This window comes from Aulonocara sp. 'chitande type north' Nkhata Bay, linkage group LG12 (assembly GCF_057382095.1).
Source record: "Aulonocara sp. 'chitande type north' Nkhata Bay isolate Kocher_YH1m ecotype deep benthic linkage group LG12, A_spYH_male_GT1.1, whole genome shotgun sequence".
NCBI lineage: Eukaryota > Metazoa > Chordata > Actinopteri > Cichliformes > Cichlidae > Aulonocara > Aulonocara sp. 'chitande type north' Nkhata Bay.
The window spans coordinates 38,053,543-38,070,555 of record NC_141355.1 but is presented as its reverse complement, the minus strand read 5'-3'; the positions used below and the strand labels follow the sequence as shown (position 1 = coordinate 38,070,555).

At 41.1% G+C, this 17,013-nt stretch overlaps 1 protein-coding gene across 5 annotated transcripts in view; it reads right to left on the bottom strand.

The window, feature by feature from the left end:
• The window catches only part of slc4a4a (solute carrier family 4 member 4a), a 65,213-nt gene extending 49,312 nt beyond the window's left edge, over positions 1–15,901 (bottom strand). For 2 of the 5 annotated variants that reach the window (XM_086315526.1, XM_086315525.1), the window contains exons 1-2: positions 9,675–10,293; positions 1,307–1,480 (exon numbers count right to left, since the gene is read on the bottom strand). In XM_086315526.1, the coding sequence (XP_086171652.1) occupies positions 1,307–1,480; positions 9,675–9,882 (382 nt within the window). In that variant the 5' untranslated portion in view covers positions 9,883–10,293. Of the gene's footprint in view, positions 1–1,306; positions 1,481–9,674; positions 10,294–15,207; positions 15,297–15,803 lie in introns of those variants that run through there. The other 3 variants (XM_086257699.1, XM_086315527.1, XM_086315528.1) reach the window with 3 other exon arrangements.
• Between the last annotated feature and the right edge of the window lie 1,112 nt (positions 15,902–17,013).

The following is a 17,013-nucleotide window of genomic DNA, read 5'->3' as shown; positions in this document are numbered from 1 at the left end:
AAGCGCTTTGGGGTCCTTAGGGACTAGTAAAGCGCTGTACAAATACAGGCCATTTACCATATGAAACATGTATTACTGATTGGTGAGCTATCACTGATGATGAAAAATCATAGACTTTAATACATGACACATCCTCTACTTGCAATAAACAAATAAAAACACAAAGCTCTTACTAAACAAACATACCAAAAAAATGAATTCATACACTATAAAAGCCAGTTACAGTTGACTTCAGCCCCATGCTGTTCAATACTCCTAACTGTAATTTAAAAAATATCCCAGAAACCAAAAAAAACACAGTTTTTGCTAAACATGCATGTGGACAGTGACCAGCACCAACCAGATGGGCCGGCTGTAATCTATTCTGTGATTGGATTTATGAAAATCCCTCTCATGGAGTGATGTGGGCACACTGTGAAATCCAGTTTTGGCACACTTTAGTCCTCTTGTCACATCACGCGCATGCAGGCATGTGTAAAATTGCATCATTCTCTGGAAATGACAGCGGTCTGCCTCATTATACGACTTGGCAGAACACAAGAACATCTTAAGCTGTTTTCACGAGGACTCATCAGCGTTATGATGCTCTGTTTCTCCAAAAACTGCCAGGAGAGTCCCATCTTCACCAAACTGTTCATGCAGTTCGACGAAAACACTGAGCTTCCTTTCAGTTTGTTCACTTGACTAAGTCGTGAGCTTTTCTCTTTGTGACTGAATACATCACTAAAGGTTTCTGGTGCCAGAAGGATTTTAGTCTTACTTGACCTGAAACTTTAACTTGAACACGGCAATGACCGAGAAAAATACTGATACCATTAAGAGCTTTGCTTATACTTATGTCACCCAGTATAACCCGCCTCTTCTATTGGTTTCCTCACAACTGGCCAGAGCTGGTTGTCTGAGCATCCACTGATCTCAGCAGCCTGAGGGCGTTTTGCACTTTACACTCCTAAGAAGGTTAAGGCAACCAAAAAACAAACACCAGCACATACAACATACATGCTACCGTATACCCAAAACAGACATATTCCTGTCTAAAATTATGACAAAGCCACGGGACGATTCAGCACTACTGCATTCGCATCTTCACAACCACGACTTCCTAAGAAATTCACTGTCCTCTGTCGAGGCAGACTTGTCACTTAGCAGGACATACAAAGCTATTTCTGGCCACTAAGTGGACTCAGCAACTTTGCTCAGGTCACGCAGAGTCACAGAAGCGTTTTTCTCTGGAAAAGAGAGCAGCCTTCAGCAAAGACAGACGTGAACTCTAATCAGGCCTGACACCGAGTCCATCAGAACTTACTGAGAGGTTTGAGGATGCTGTTGCTGGCCTCGTCGTTGTTTTCTGTCTCCGACTTGTCAAAGACATTCTCCATCAACTTCTCCTTTCTGTCCTTGTGGCCGGTTTTCCGGCGGTGACGCCTCCGACGTCGATAGCTCTTGGGCACGTGCACGCCGATGTAAATGGTGTGGTGACCTGTAAATAAAGCAGAAAGGAAGATGAACTCTGACACGCAACATCCTGACAAATTCACAGCGCCATGATACCGCAAAGACAAACGTCCGAGCTTTCCAGAAATGACAACAAGGCCAGAATATCTATGAAGGCTTGTGCGCTCATAGTCACCCTGTGAATACAGCCCTCAGCTCAACACGTTATAATCATTTAAATGAGGAAAATAGTTACATTGTTATAAAGCATTAAAATAAACCAGATGCACTGTCTGCACTACATACACAGATGTTAAAGCAGTGCTTTTCAAACACCTCATTTCAGGAGCTGATAAAAGTTAAAGCATCCCACCATTTTTATTGGTTAGTGAAAACCAGTTATTCAATTTTAGGTTTTTATTTTTGTAATTCAGGTGGGGTTCGGTGGCTTTCCTGAGGGGATTTGTTCGCTTCATGTCAGCTGTTATTTAACAATGCTCAGTTTTAGTTTTATATATTGACATTTATAGTCATCTTTTTCATTTATATTATATGTCGGGGGCATATTTCTCAGAAGTGCAGAGTAGATCTTAGAATACAAACAAGATTTAAAGGTAGGACTTTGAAGTTCATACAATTTTTATGCAATGTTGAGATAAATAAAGCAAATATTGGCACCCAAAAGTGCTGAAGTTCAGGACACATAGCCTAACAGTGGAGCAGATGTGCCTCTGACCTTTAGATAATACAATTTTAAACTATCAAACATCACTGACAGAAAACTTATTAACCATAATTCTTCATCTCTGATCAACTTCTTATATATTTTCCTGTTTCCTAAACACTATTAAACCCGATGCTTTTGTCCCCATGACAGAACGGAGAAAACCGACTCATAGTGTGTTAAAATATTGACATTTCTTTTATTCAATCATCTTCCGGAAGAGAGAGACCCCTGCACAGCTCAAACGCCAGTTGCAAGAGCTCTCTAACATTAGAATCATAAACTGTGCTTCATATAGGTGTGATTTTGGTACTTTACACATCACACAGTCTCAAACATTGCTTATATGGCAAGTTCCTCATTTCAGTGTCTTATCTATTAATATGGCTGTGCACTAAAACTTCCTGTTTTTCAGTCTGGCTGAGCACTTAGTTTGGGAGTCAAAAGCGGCCTTGCTCTACAAGCCTTTATTAAAGTACATAAAACAATATAATGAGCAGATACACATTAAAAATATTTCTCTTATCCCTAACAACACACCATAGCATTTTAGCATTCTAGCATTTTTCCCAAGCCTGGTTTTTAATCACTACAATAAGAACGACGAGGAACGAGGAACCTGTGGACTCGATCTGATCTTGACCACTTCTCACCTCAGTTCGAGCTTTCTCACATGGATCAGAGCAGAGCGATGGCACCAGAGCAGCGTAACAGTGGCAGCAGTATGCCATCAAGTCACACTCTGCAGTGAAGCCACCACCGACTGCATGGCTACATCCCTCGTATACAGGCTGACAAGCAGACCATACTGCATGCTAATAACATATTATTTGCATGGATGTGAGGTTCATGCCAGCAGGCTTCGCTGTACATCTACACGTGTGCAGAATAAGGCGAGAAACTTTTACATAAGTTACTAAACTTAAACTTATTACTAATGCGGGTATGTGAGAATTGAAGCCACACGTACCTGAGTGTTACATTGTGAGTTAAATGGTCATAAAATTAGTTTATTAATTTTGAATCTGATCCTGACACACTTTCTTTCATAGCATCAAACATCGGAAGTGCCCCTGAAGCTACTTTAGTGATAACAGAGTAATAATTTAGTTCTGCACGCTTCATTTCTTGCAGTTTCAACAGATTAGTTGGTGTTTAACGCCACTAATACTTAGCAAATAATCATGAACGCCAGTTTACCAAAACTTTACAAAAAACTTTTTGTTTTTCATTTCAGATGTTTATTCTTTGTAGTAAATTAGTAAAAATGTGAATAATAAGAATAATTCTCATCATCTTCTCTCATACCTGCAAACCTTTAACTTAAGCTAATACAATCTGTTTTATATAATCTATTATTTTCACCAATAAACCCAATAAAAGCAACATCACAGAGCAAACATCAAACGGGCTCCAGGAACAAAAAGCTCTGTGCGATCGGTGTCAAATGTCTCCTTTGGAGCAGGTCGGGCGAAGCTGAGCCAAGCACTGCACATGACCCAACCAGGAAGTGGCTGAACCCCTCAGCACAACAAACAATGACCTCTTAGAAGCACAACAGTGTTCATTATTCACCCGTACCACAACGCCTTGTGTTTTATTTTTAGGGATTCATCTAAATTCAGTGACACCAACAGTTCACAACACCGAGCTGATGCAGGGACGGAGAAAGTCAACAACTGTGAAGGCTTCTGTAAACCAAGGGGACTATTTTAGGTGGTCGGGCGTTGTGCTCCTCTGTCTGTGATCATTTATTACATTTTTCAGATGACGTCCAAACAGAGTGAAGAGCAAATATTACACTGAGCCAGGGGCTGATCTACAGCTGCCCCCCAACGTTTACCTCCGTCACTTTTAGGAGAGCTTGAGCTCTTTCCTTGGCCCGTCGGGTCGGCTGGATGTGGTTTGTTTAAAACTCTTCTTTTTTTTTTTTCATCTAAAATGACAGAAATATGCTTCAACACATCTCTGGTCTTCTGTTTTGTTCTCAGAACTAAACTCTGGCTTCCTCCCACAGTCCAAAACATGCAGTTGGTGGGGACAGGTTAATTGGTAACTAAATTACCCACAGGTGTGAATGTGAATGCGAATGGTTGTCTGTCTCTATGCGAGCCCTGCGGCACACTGGCAACCTGTCAAGGGTGAACCTGGCTCTCGCCCTAATGCAGCTGGGATAGGCTCCAGCAGCCTCGTGACCCTGACAAGCATAAGTGGAAGAGAATGGATGGTTGGTTAAAATTCCACACGGAGTGTTGTTATATTAATATTTAAAAACGTCAATGCTGGGTATCTCAAAAACTTGATGTGCTTAATCAGACCACATATCTGACGTCAGTGTGGGAGGTGGTGAATAAAAAGCATGACAGAAATAAAAACGGAGACAGAGGAAGACAAAACTGGAGACCGAGCCACCATCACCCACACCTGACCTCCTGCCCTCTGTGCTTTTGGTTCAGCAAAGATGGCACAACTCCCATGTTTACATGATAACATGCAAACACAAGATTAATCTACAACTCTGGGATCCTGTGCCAAGGAGGGGAAACATCCAAACAGAATTCATGTACTCTAAGAAACGAGCCTTCAGCTAAATGTAAACTCTCGTGACACCCTAAAGTTTTGCCCACCCTAAGGTTTTGTGCGTGGTGCTTGGGGTCTTTGAAAGCAGAACTATTAAATACAGGAAGTACAGGTTGAGAAATGAGAAAGCCTGCTATATGATGGAGGGACGACTGGTGTCATTTACTTTAAATATAGTTTTTACTTCCTTGGATTCTTGTGTTATGCATTTAGTTAGTTGTTAGATTTAATTACTGCTAAACTAAAGTAACTATTAAACTGGTGGTTTGGTTGATACCTCTTTGTATCTTGTTTATCTTGTTTGAACAGCAGCAGTGGGGAGGAAGACCATCATTTTAAAATTAGTAGACATTTAAGAGAATCATGTTCAAGGAGGGACAGCCATCGACTACGACTGGTCGGAGGAAAGAGAACTGAGACAAGAGGGACACAGAGAGACAGGGACCAACACAAACTACAGGAGAGTGAAGACAAAGGTTAATGGCATCCCTGCAGTAATGGCACATAAATGCATCAGGAGTGAAAAGAGGGAGTAGAGAAGAATTCAGTGCATCATGGGAAATCTTCCAGCAGCCTTGGTTACACTAACACGTTTAAGTTACTGTAGCAGCAGATCATTATTGATCTGTTCCTTAGTTTCAGACGGGCAAAAACAGCTGTTACTTCTTTCCAGTCTTCTGGAGATTTTTTTTCCAGCTTTTGCATCCTTTGTGCACAAAATCAGCCCTTCCCCTGCCTCCTTACAGTTCATGTCCATCCATCAATTCTCTTCTTTATCAGTATCAGGGGCTGGAGCCTCGCAGAGGTACCACAGGGTGAGAGGTGGGGTACACTCTAGACAGGGTGCAAATCCGAGGCAGAGCTAACAATGGTTCAAATCTATTTTTAATTATTGATCTGTTATTTATTTATGTTTTTATGCTTGTTTCTCTTATGGAACATGTACAAAAGAAAGGAGAGGAGATGCCAGCATCTGAACAGGAACTCACTTAGCTGCCCGAGTCTGCGTCTCTCCAGCCTAACGTAGCAGGATAAGACCTGCTGTGGGGGAAACCCTGCGATGGAGTCAAAGTCATCAAACTTTTTAAATCTCTTTTTAATCGGTGCATGTATTTTGGGCTGGTGACCACTGAAAATTGTTAAAATGAAATAACTGCCCAGGGGTGCAGGGATGATGCTGGGTGGCAAGACTTGCTTCTAGGTGAATTTCTGTGCCGGCATGCTGGTAGTTGTATAGCAGAGCAAGGTAGCTCAGTTTAACATAACACAGGTGGCATAGGAGAAGATAGCTTGAACCCTGACGCAGTCGTAAACAAGCTTTAAATTCAGGTGAGCTTCCATCTTCAGTGTCAAATTAAAATGTAGTGGAAACACAGCCTACCTGGATACATCAAGTGCAATAGGTACAAGGGAAACTAAAACACATTTCAAACACCTGTGTTTGATGAGCAACTTCAAAGTGTCAATAAATGACAGTTATGTAATTAAACAATTGGATCAATGGTGGATTTGGAGACTAATGTGGAGATTTTCCTGTTGCTGTGACTCAACATGACAGAAAAGCTGAGACACAGATGGCTGAACAGTAGCTAAAAGAGACAGACGGCGCTAATAAAGAACACAGAGCCATTACAGCTGAGAGACGAGCGATAAAAACGAGACGCTTGCATAGGCCGAAGCAGAACAAGAAAGGAGGCGGCTGAATGAGAGGACAGCGATGAAGGCGAAGGAATAAAAAAATAGTCAAGTCAAGGAGCTGGAAGGGAAGATTTGCAGGGAGCCAGAGCGGCTTTGTGAAACAACTTCCTGTTCTTTTTTGGAGGGTGGAAGAAGAACTTCTTTTGGGGTCGCCCATGAGCACAAAGTGAATGAAATCTTGTGTTTGCCAGGAGGTTTGTTTAGCTCGCCAGATTTCTGAGGAGAGGCAAGGCTACAGCCAGTTTCCCCAGTAACAGCACTGCTGGGACATTGCCAGACCAGTGGTGGGGGGAGTGGCAGCACACCACACAGCACTGACAGCATACTAATACTCCAGCCTTTAAACGTGTTGTTGATTGTTGGGCTTCTTTGTCAGAAAGAATACAGATTTGTTTTTGCTGACTCAGCAGCAGGAGAGACTATATGTCCGGCTGTATGTCCGTTTGGCTCCTCTGAGAGAGCAGCACAGAGGGGGAAAACAAAACGTAGCCATCAGATCCGAGACTGACGTGTAAACTCCAGCACTGATTTCACAGTAACAAATACGCATCTTTAAAGTAGATTATTCTGTTGTTTATTCTGGGTCTTGGTTGTTTGAGCTCCTCACCTTAATGAGCCAGGTTTCTTCTCATTGGATGCCACTCACAGACAGAAGGTTTGAATAGCAGGTGGGCGGAGCTTCTGTCCCCAAAGAGTACAATAAGTGGGATATGTAGAAACTGACCTTTTGGATCTCAAAAATGACTTGTTCATGCAGTCAGGTCCATAAATGTTTGGACAATCGCTCGATGTATTTCGATGCCATGACAGGCCGTCGGTCACTCCTTCATTTAATCACTGCTGAAGCTGTTTTTCATTTTTCTTTCACTATTTTGTTTCACTCCTAATTTCACTTCACTTTAATAACATTGCTCCCAATTCCAGCTTCAAGTGAAAAGTCTTCTGTGTGTATTGATAATATACATAAAACTCATGAGATTATTATTATCATTACAGGGCTCTACACTAACTTTTTGCCATGGGCGCACCGGTGCGCCTAACTTGTTAGCATCGCTTAACACCGCAGTTTTACATGTGCACATTTTTTGGGAGGAAGTTGCAGTCCATACAGACAATATTCATTTCTAAATTATTAACTAACAAACTTGTGCTTAAAGTGCTTTGTCAATATTGTAGAAAATGTTAAACATAATCATCATCTCGGCTCCTCTGACGGCCTGTTTGCTGTTGCATGCTGCTGACAGGCAGTGGGGAGAGGGGACACTTGGGCATTTATTGCAGCATATAATGTGTTTTCTGGATACACTGGTGTTTTTTCAGCATTCAGAGGTTGATGGCACCGTGTCAGAGCTGGCTAAAAATATTCTGAATATTGCAGAAAATATTCTGCAATATTCTGTAATTTTGCATAAAAGCTATTTTATTTTAAGTTTAAATTTCTTCAGTATTGAACAACAGAAATGAGGCTTTTTTTGTCCGAGGTCATTTAAGTGAAAAAAAATAAAATAAAATAAAAAGCGGCCGACAGCGCTGTAAACAACAGTAGACTGGTGGGTAATAAGAGAATGAATAATGCAGAAAACAGAGATTGGAGACGAGAAACTGTTCTTGAAGTACAGAGAGAGAGAGAGAGAGAGAGAGAGCTGTGCATGAAGTGTGATTTTTATCGTGGTGGAAGCAAAGCAGCAAAAGTCAGAGGGAATTCATGACGACATTGATCACATGTGAAGCGCAGTTTGCTGCTTCTTTTGCTGCTGGCTCGGTGAATTTTGGTTGGAGAGAGACAAAACCTGCAAAAAGACGTAAACACAGAGCGGACCCGACGCATCAGAATCGCTGAGCTCCGATGGCGTGTCCGTCTACGGGCCGTCGGGTGAGAAAGCCGAGAAAGACAAAGCTGATTCTGATGCGTCGGGTCTGTGTTTACGTCTTTGTGTGGAGTCCGTGTACCTGCTCTCATTTACTGTTTGGTTGTTGTTGAAATAGTTTTGTGAGCTTTAATCTGAGAATCTGGCGTTTCTGACAAAACACAGTTATATTTAAAAGTCGATTCAGGATTTAATGAATCGATATCGCTTTATTCAAACTACTCACCTCCCTCTATCCACGCTGCACTTTCAACTGGACCACGGACAATCACAGAGGTCCCGCCCCTGACTATCTCTGATTGGTTTAGTCCACGATAGGGGCATAATGTGTGTCTGTTGTTGACCACACGGAGAATTGCAGAGATTTTCTTTTGTTTTTTGTTACCCGAACAGTTGGTCGCACTGGTGCAACCAAATATTTTTTTTAGTCGCACCACTGAAAAATTTGGTCTCATTTGCGACCAAATTGGTCGCACTCTAGAGCCCTGCATCATCATTATTATTATTATTATTATTATTATTATTATAATGTTGACAGCTTTCATTATTGAACAGGTTTATAGTTTTTTAACCACGGGTTAGGTGGCTCTTACATTCCTTGACTCCAGGTGTATTTGTCAGTGTTGGGAAGATTGGTCTTCCTTTGTGCAGCTAGTTCATGGCATGAACTTAAATTACGTAAATATGCCCCAATGTCTCATTAGTGGCCCTGGGCAACACAAAACAATAGCAAGGTGGATCGCATGCCATACTTTGAAGTTCCTCGATTTAAAGTATTTAAGATTTACTTCATTTCGAATTTAAAATCAGCTTTCATGTATAAAAATTTTTCAGTTCGTCTGTTACAGACACAATCTAAAATGTAACAAAAACAAAAGGCCTTGGCTGCCTGTAATCCTAAATGAGCGCAGAGAGCAGAATGCAGCTCATTCTAAAGTTTTAAAGCTGTTAACTGGCGCATGTTAAAGACGGCAATGCTGAAAGGTTTTCCTGTTCCTGTCCGCTGTCCTGTAGGTCAGGATTAGTGAGGTAAACACAGCGTCACGCGCTCTGTGGTCCACATCTTTCTCCTGCCAGCTCGCTGAATAGCTGAGCATCAGGTTGTACATGCAGGAAGTAGAAACTGGCAGTTTTGAAAAGGCTAAACCACCTCCCTGTGTTTTGGGACTTCTTAAAAAGAATTATATACATATATATATAAAATTCTGTTTTCTTGGTTAATTATTGTTTCTAGGCAAATTGGGATTGTTTTTTACTTCAGAACCTGAGGAACCTCTCAGAAGTTTTAAAAACTGGGAAAAATCTATTTTATTTCTCTTTTTTTTTAGGCAGCTACATAGAAGAACTAAAGAGCAACAGGTAAAACTTACCTTCTACTTCCTCTTCATCACAAAGGTGCTTGAGTAAGGATGCCCCGCGGTCCAGCACCGCCTCATCCTCCATCCTGTAGTAGTAAAAAAGGAAGAAAGACTGTTCACACTTTTCCTCCAGCGACAGCGTGGAGCCATAGCGCTTGGGCTCGTTCACTTGCAGTAAGTTCGGACTGGGGTTCAGTCTGGTGCTGCTGGTGGCGCTCATCTCCACCCATCAAAGGCTCCAGAGTTACAGCGCCTTGAGATGTAATTTTCAGCAAGCAAACTATCCTAACTTAGAGAACACGCGTCGTCCTTCCGGAGGACAAAGTGTGCAGTCGGTAAGTGTGGTGTAATGGATTTAATCTAGAAGAGGGGGGTGAGGGGAGGACAGGAAGTCCTCTAATTGAGTACGATGTCCAGAGTGTCCGCGCTGGACATGCGCGAAAAAATGTCCGACTGACCGAGACTTAAACCCGGTAAAATCCGGATGTGACTTTGGCTTCACTTGACTTTGATTAGAAACAGAATCAAGGTGAAAAACCATCAAAGGGAGCGTCAATAAATGTTGTGTCTAATCAGTTACACGCCCCCACATTACAAAGCCTCTCCATCTGTTTGGTAATGCCTGCCAGCCCCCCCTCCATCACCCTCCACCCAAGAAACAAGTGGGCCATCACATGTCTGTATACTCATCCTCCCTTACAGGATTACACCAGCTTTACTTAAGTGACATCACACTCACACAAGCCCGTAAGAGGCTGGCGTACCGGCGCCTCCGCCACTCTCCAAGAACCTCACAAACGTAACGTTACCTCAAATGGGCCAACAAACATTGACAATAAAAAAGGATTCAAATGTCTCTACAGGCTGACTTGCCTTGAAGGTAACAACAGGTTTTGCCTTCTAGATTTTATACTGATCTTTACAGTATGTACTGCCAGTTATGCAAGACGAGCAACAGCAGAAATAAAAACTTTGCTGTCTTTAAGCTCAAATCTCTGTTTTTTTGGGGGGTTTTTTTACACACACACAAAAACATTCACAGTTATAAGTTCCAGATCTTCCTCATAATTCACAAGCGTCCTCACACCCTCGTTTGTCCTACAGTGTGCTTTTCTTCCTGGTAAAAACTTTGATGTCGTTTGTTTTAATCAAAAGATTTCTGAGTATTTTTTTTCCAGGACAATTCTTTTGTGTGCATGTCGTTCTGTCTGTTAACACGACCGATCGAAGACTTTTGAACTGATAAAATTAAGTAGGGGTGCAGAATTCGGTCGTTTTAACAGTCTATTAAAATTCGCTTTTCATCACTAAGATCTTCAAGGTTCACTTAATGATTTTTTCAGTTGAAAAGTGACAGAAAGCCTGTGCCAAACATCAGGTGCAGGGGCCAGAATTGGCCCACCAAAGACTCCAACCTGGGCCACTGAGCGGCTTAGGAAAACATGAAGGAGGACATGAATTTTAAACCTGTATTTTCAAGTTTTACAGTTTTTCTTGATGGTGACTCCCCGTCCAATACCAAAGCAAAAAAGTTGGATAACAATTAAATACCAGAAAGTGCACTGCCTACTATAGAACTGTCAGTTCACTGTAAAAATCATGTAAAAATTAAATATTCTGTCAATTAATAAAAAGTTTCTGGATGCCCCGCCCTTAACCTGCTTCAGGTGGAGGCCACTTCCTGTTATAACTGGCCTTTTCTTTGCCGTTGTTTGTGCTGCTCAAAAGGGAAAGTCTCTGTGGGAGCTTTCTGTCTAACATTGGACAGACTGTGTGACACATCTTGTTGTGATTGTTGGGAATTGGTGCCTTTGCATGATAAACAGGATGGAAACAGATGATAAAAGCATGACATAATGCTTTCCTTAAACACAAATCTTTCCTCATCAGTTCAGTCAGATTCTGAATCTTTTTAAGCCCTTAAAAAGCTTCAAGTTCAAACAAAACATCTGCTGCTGCTGTGAAAACAACACCAGTCGTTTTAGAGGTTTTAATGCAGACACAGACTGTTTCATGTGTTTTGCAAAGAAACAGTCCAATTTTTTCCAATCTGTCTGCAGAATTTAAAAGCCTCCTAACTGTTACCTGCAAAGCAATAAAATATTGAATTCATTTAACATCCGTTTCTTCCACTAATTAATTGATTATAAAGAAAAAAGAAAATGTCTGAAATCTCTTCTTGCAGCTTTTCAAATAGGATTTCTTGCCTTTTCTGCACATCAACGAAATGTTGTCTTCCGTTGTCGAAAGGTCAGAGTGACATTTGAAAAGATTATGAGGCGTTCTTTGAGAAATCTATTTCTACTCAGTTTCTAACCAAAAGAACAAACACGCTAAAAGATGAGAAAACACTAACAAGCTAATTTTCTTTAAGTTAGCAGCATTGTTTCAGCGGGGCATACTTTCAGATCGAACGTTTAAGGTGTTGTAAACAGGCGTACATAAAACAGGCGCTCTGTAGACGTCATTTTGAGCTATTGGAAATGAAAGCACTTTTTTCTGTAACAGTAATCTTAAAAAATGATCAGCAGAGCCTCAGGTAACGGACGTTGAAGCCCCCAAGACAGGAAATATATTAATGATCTACATTTGGTTATTCTGTGTATTTAGGCAATATCAGATAAATAACAACAGCACCTTTAAGGACGTTTTCAACATTTTGAGGGGTTTAGGTCACAGAAGGTTTGACAGTTTGGGGATGAGAGGGCTCAGAGGGTAAAGGTCAGCTACAGAACTGTCAGGAGACTCATTAATGTGTTGTGCTGTGTAATTATCATGCATATAAAATAACATGTTTACTTTTTCTCTTGTTAGGCAAAGTTATAAAGCCAGGGCAGGAAGAAGTGTGTGTTTGCAACAATCCACCAAATGATCTGAGTTACAGAGTCTCTTATCCAGGATTTGGTGATATTACCTAATATTCAGATAAAGGCTGTGTGATGGGCTCCTTCGCCCCACCATCCTTTTCTGCCTGTCTGTGTGTCTCGCCACAGGTATTGCAGAGAAGTTGTTATTTGTTCTCAATCAATACGCCAGCACACCTGGGCGCAGTGCACCTGTGCCTCACAGCAGCCCTCAGACTTCAGTTCCTGTGGTGCCCTCTTCCCTGAGACACTGCTTCAGCGTTTGCTTGCTCCTGACTGCACTAACTACACATGCACACTGGTTGATTTAACTTCCTATATTTCTTTAATTTAGCATAAACTGTTTCTTAATTGGTGCCCTTTGCCATGCCCATGCAGCCTGGTTTGTGGTTTTACCGGTTAAAGAACAAACTGGAGTTTTGATGTGCCTGAGTCAACTTCTTAAGAGCTTTAAAATAACACTAAGTTTCAGTCACAGCTAAAGCTGTGGTTTTGTATCTCTGCACTTCACTGGTTTTCCTGCTAATGCTGCCGTTCCCACTTCCTTCATTGCCACCTATGGAACAACCAAGGACATAACATGCAAAACTCCATTCGGCCTCGGCTGACCGCCCACACATGCCTGCACTAAATTTAACATAAGAGAAGAAGAAACGACCTCGTGTTATAAAAAACTAAAAACTCTGTCTTGTATCTGCTTCTACCCTAACTCTAGAGTTTTAAGAGGTAAAGGTTTAATAGATATCTGGCTTCATATTTTGTGTGCATGATATGAAACCAAAACCTTTGAGCCTCACCTTTTAGTACTGGGTTAAACATAATCTGACAGATTTAAAGTGCATAATGAAAAACAAGCAATCCAAACATTCACTGATTCCTCTGCTGAAAGGATGTGTTGTTTTTTTTCTGTACAGTCTTAACTTTTCAGACTTTTCCAAGTTGACTTAAAGACCAGTCTCATGTCATGTGATCTCATGAGTTCATAAAGGTACATTCTTTGCATCTTCTGTCATATGCTTTGCTATTTAGAAACACGAGTCTTATTGTATTTAACAAGTGAGTGACTTATAGTTCATAATGAACTCATTTAAACCAAAAGTGACAGGCAGAGTCTGATTCCAGTCAAGTTTATAGTAAGAAATCATCTTTGTAAAAAGAATGTGTGGCGGCTTATGAGACCAAAAGGGGGAAAAACAATATTACCAAAAAGTGCAGAAGACGATACACTTCGTCCACCTTTACATAACTTTTATTGGGCAGCACTTCAACAGATGTTCCTTCTTTCATACAACAAAAGTTCAGGACTTGACCTTGAACCTGATCTGCTCCGAGTCTGCTGCTAACATAGAAAGCTTTCCATTACCTTTGCTTTTAATGGAAGTTCTGCTAAAATAATGCTATGCTAGCTCTCCAGTTAGAACAAATGGAGAATAAATGCACCTAAAATGCAAATCACATGAACCCTTATGCAAGTTTCATTAATCAATAATTGACACTTTGCATATGTTAAAGATTAGTAACTAAACCTTGAAACAACCCTATTAAAACTGTACAAGCAATCAGAACCTAGAGGGCTGTAACTTTGCACTTACATTGGTGCAATCTGTCCCTTCACAGATAACTTATCAGTCTCTCTGTCTTCACTACAACCTGCATGTAGCGTGCACTCTCTGTCTGTGTCTCCAAACCATGGAAACATCAAACAGCCTAAAGGCATCCACGTTGTGTTGTGGCTGACGGCATCTGCTCACGTGAGAAATGAAAAAATGCATGCAGGTCATGTATCGAGTATCTCTGACCTCTGGTCAGATTTGTAAAGGAAAATCTCCCTACAACACCTAACAACAACTAGGGCGAAGTAAAAGTCATCACTCTGAAAGCCAAAAGGGTGGTTGTGCAGTAAAAGGATAGTTTTTTGGCAGCTATCACACCTGAAGATTCAAGTGTGGTGTCTAAATAAACGCAGGTGCTGATGGATGTTGAAATTATGGCTCCAATCTTTGTGATGGAACAAACAAAAGATATTCAGACACTTTTTGTGATTCATTTTTGATCAGATTGATTAACTGTAATAAGCTTTGCTTTTATCGTCTCTGTGTTCTTCTTTCTTCTTTGTGTTCTTTATTGGGTTTCTAATTGCAACCTTGAAAAACCCCATCATAAAGCCGCACCAAGATCTGGGTTTCTACAGTTATTTCAAAAACCTTCCAAATGTTTTTAAAATACAAAGATAGATCAATATATCCAATATATTCTGTGATTAATATTTATCAGAGAAATATAGGCGGTGTGTTTAAAGTAGCTTCACCATCCAAACAATTGCACGTTAGGTGACAGAATCCATGTGTGTCAGAGCTTACACTTTCACATCTTTAAACCTAAACTGACCTTAAAGGGCTGGGCCTTTGTTAATGGACGACTGTCCTGCCTCGACATGTGATATTTATTATGGGAGCTACGCTCAAATTGACTGACAGGTTTCTTATTTTAAATGAATCTGAAAGGCAGAGACTAAAAGAACAAATTAAACGCCTGTTTTTACGCTTTTACTTTTTAAATCAAAACATCGTAATTGCTCACAAGTATCAGCAGCTTTTTTTCACACACGTGTGTTCGAATCAATCTTAATATATAAAATGTCTTAACTATGCTGTGAAAAAGCGTCTGACGGGATCACTTACTTCTTGGTGCCACTCATCTCTTCAGCGTGCGATAAATCTCCCTGCTGAGTAGAGCGGATCAGAGGAGCGAGCGGCTGCTGATGTTTGACCTGACAAAGTAACACAGAGAGGTGATTTCCCTGCTTTCACGGACAAGTCTTACACACAGGAATCACAACAATGTGCTACATGTGCTGCTGCCGCTGTAAAAGTTTAGCAAAGGTTAGACTTAAAATCACAACGCAGGAAAAATGCAACATATGGTGCTGACATTCACACCGAAAGATCAAACAAGCGGACTTCATTAACTTTGCACTTGTGTGCAGACCCTTTGGCTCCCAGAAAACACCATCAAATCAAGTTGAACGAGCAAACGGCCTGACCAAAACAACAGCTGCGCATTTTACGCGCAGCCCACTCTTGAGTATTGTGATAATTTACCAAGTTGAGCATATAAAGTCACAAAAAGCAAGAAAAAGTCTACCGGCTCCTGAAGACACCTGCAGAAAAATGAAAAGAAAACAAAGCTGATTTCGTACCAAGGCGTCTTTTTACGCATGTACACGAGGCCGGAACACGTTCCGCTGTCTAAAGTGAAACTGGAGCTGCGGACTTACCTCTGTGTTATTGATCTTTGGCTTTGTGTCTTTGGTTTTTATTGTCCCTCCTTCGCTGGCATGCAGATAAGAGGTACTGCTCCCACTTCTTAGAGTAAGTTTGAATGTGGCATTGTGACAGCAGCTGCGCTCAGCGTGCAGCCTCTATCTCCTGGACCATCCTTCCTTCAACGCCACTCCTCCGGTGGGAGGTCAAACTGCCCCTCCGCTGCACCGTCCTGTTTTTCCCCCAGCTTTGTTTTTGCTCCAGCTGAACCATTGCGCGGTTTGACCGCGCGGGCACGATGTTGGAACGCACGCGGATATTCGCAGTAAAGTCTGTCCGAACTAAAATCACGCACAAAAAGAGCGACATTGGATTTAAATCATTCAATTAGATACTCCGAAATTAGTAAATACTTCAAAATCTGGTAATCTGTACTTTCTGAAATCACGTTTAACTTATTACTATTGGACATACTTTTGGCTCACATAACAATCTGTGGATGCTTTCATCAGGCACTTGCAGAGGGGGGTAGCAGAGCACCTGCCCCTTTCCTGATGGGTGCCCCAAGTAGGGTTTGCACAGAGTGGATAGTCAAACAAACTGGATCCTCATAAATGCATTCTTTTATATTTATTTATTTATTTTGTCCTTATTACTTTATTATTATAGCACTAGGAATAAATCCTATGGGAAGGATTCTGGATCAGCAACATCATGCAAACTTTTGACCATAGTACGTACAGTATATACTATAAAATGTCACTGTATGTGCATGTGTCTGTGCGTGTTTTATGTGTATAGATTTTTTAAAGTTATTACTCAAGTATAAAAACAATTATAAACGCAATATTTTATAACATTTCTATCATTACTTTATTATGGATTAAGTGCAAGGTTGTTAACTGTGGATAATGAAATCACTTTAGCTTTGACCCCCCCGCCCCTTCAAACATCTCTGCACGGCCCTGGCTTTCATTAGATGCCGGTAATGTTCAGCATAGCTGCAGCTTCTAAAGAGGACACCTGCTGAAGCTGCTTAGTTCTGCAGCTATAGAGCGCCATCTGTTGGAAGAAATATTGCAAGATTGGCTGAGTCGACCTTCTTACTTGGCTGTAATATCGGCATTATCATCACCAGACGCTTTTCTTTGCAAGCTCCTTTGACTAAATGGAAAGTAAGTTTCATGCCATGGCTGAAAAAAAAGGGTTTTTGTTATTTTTGCT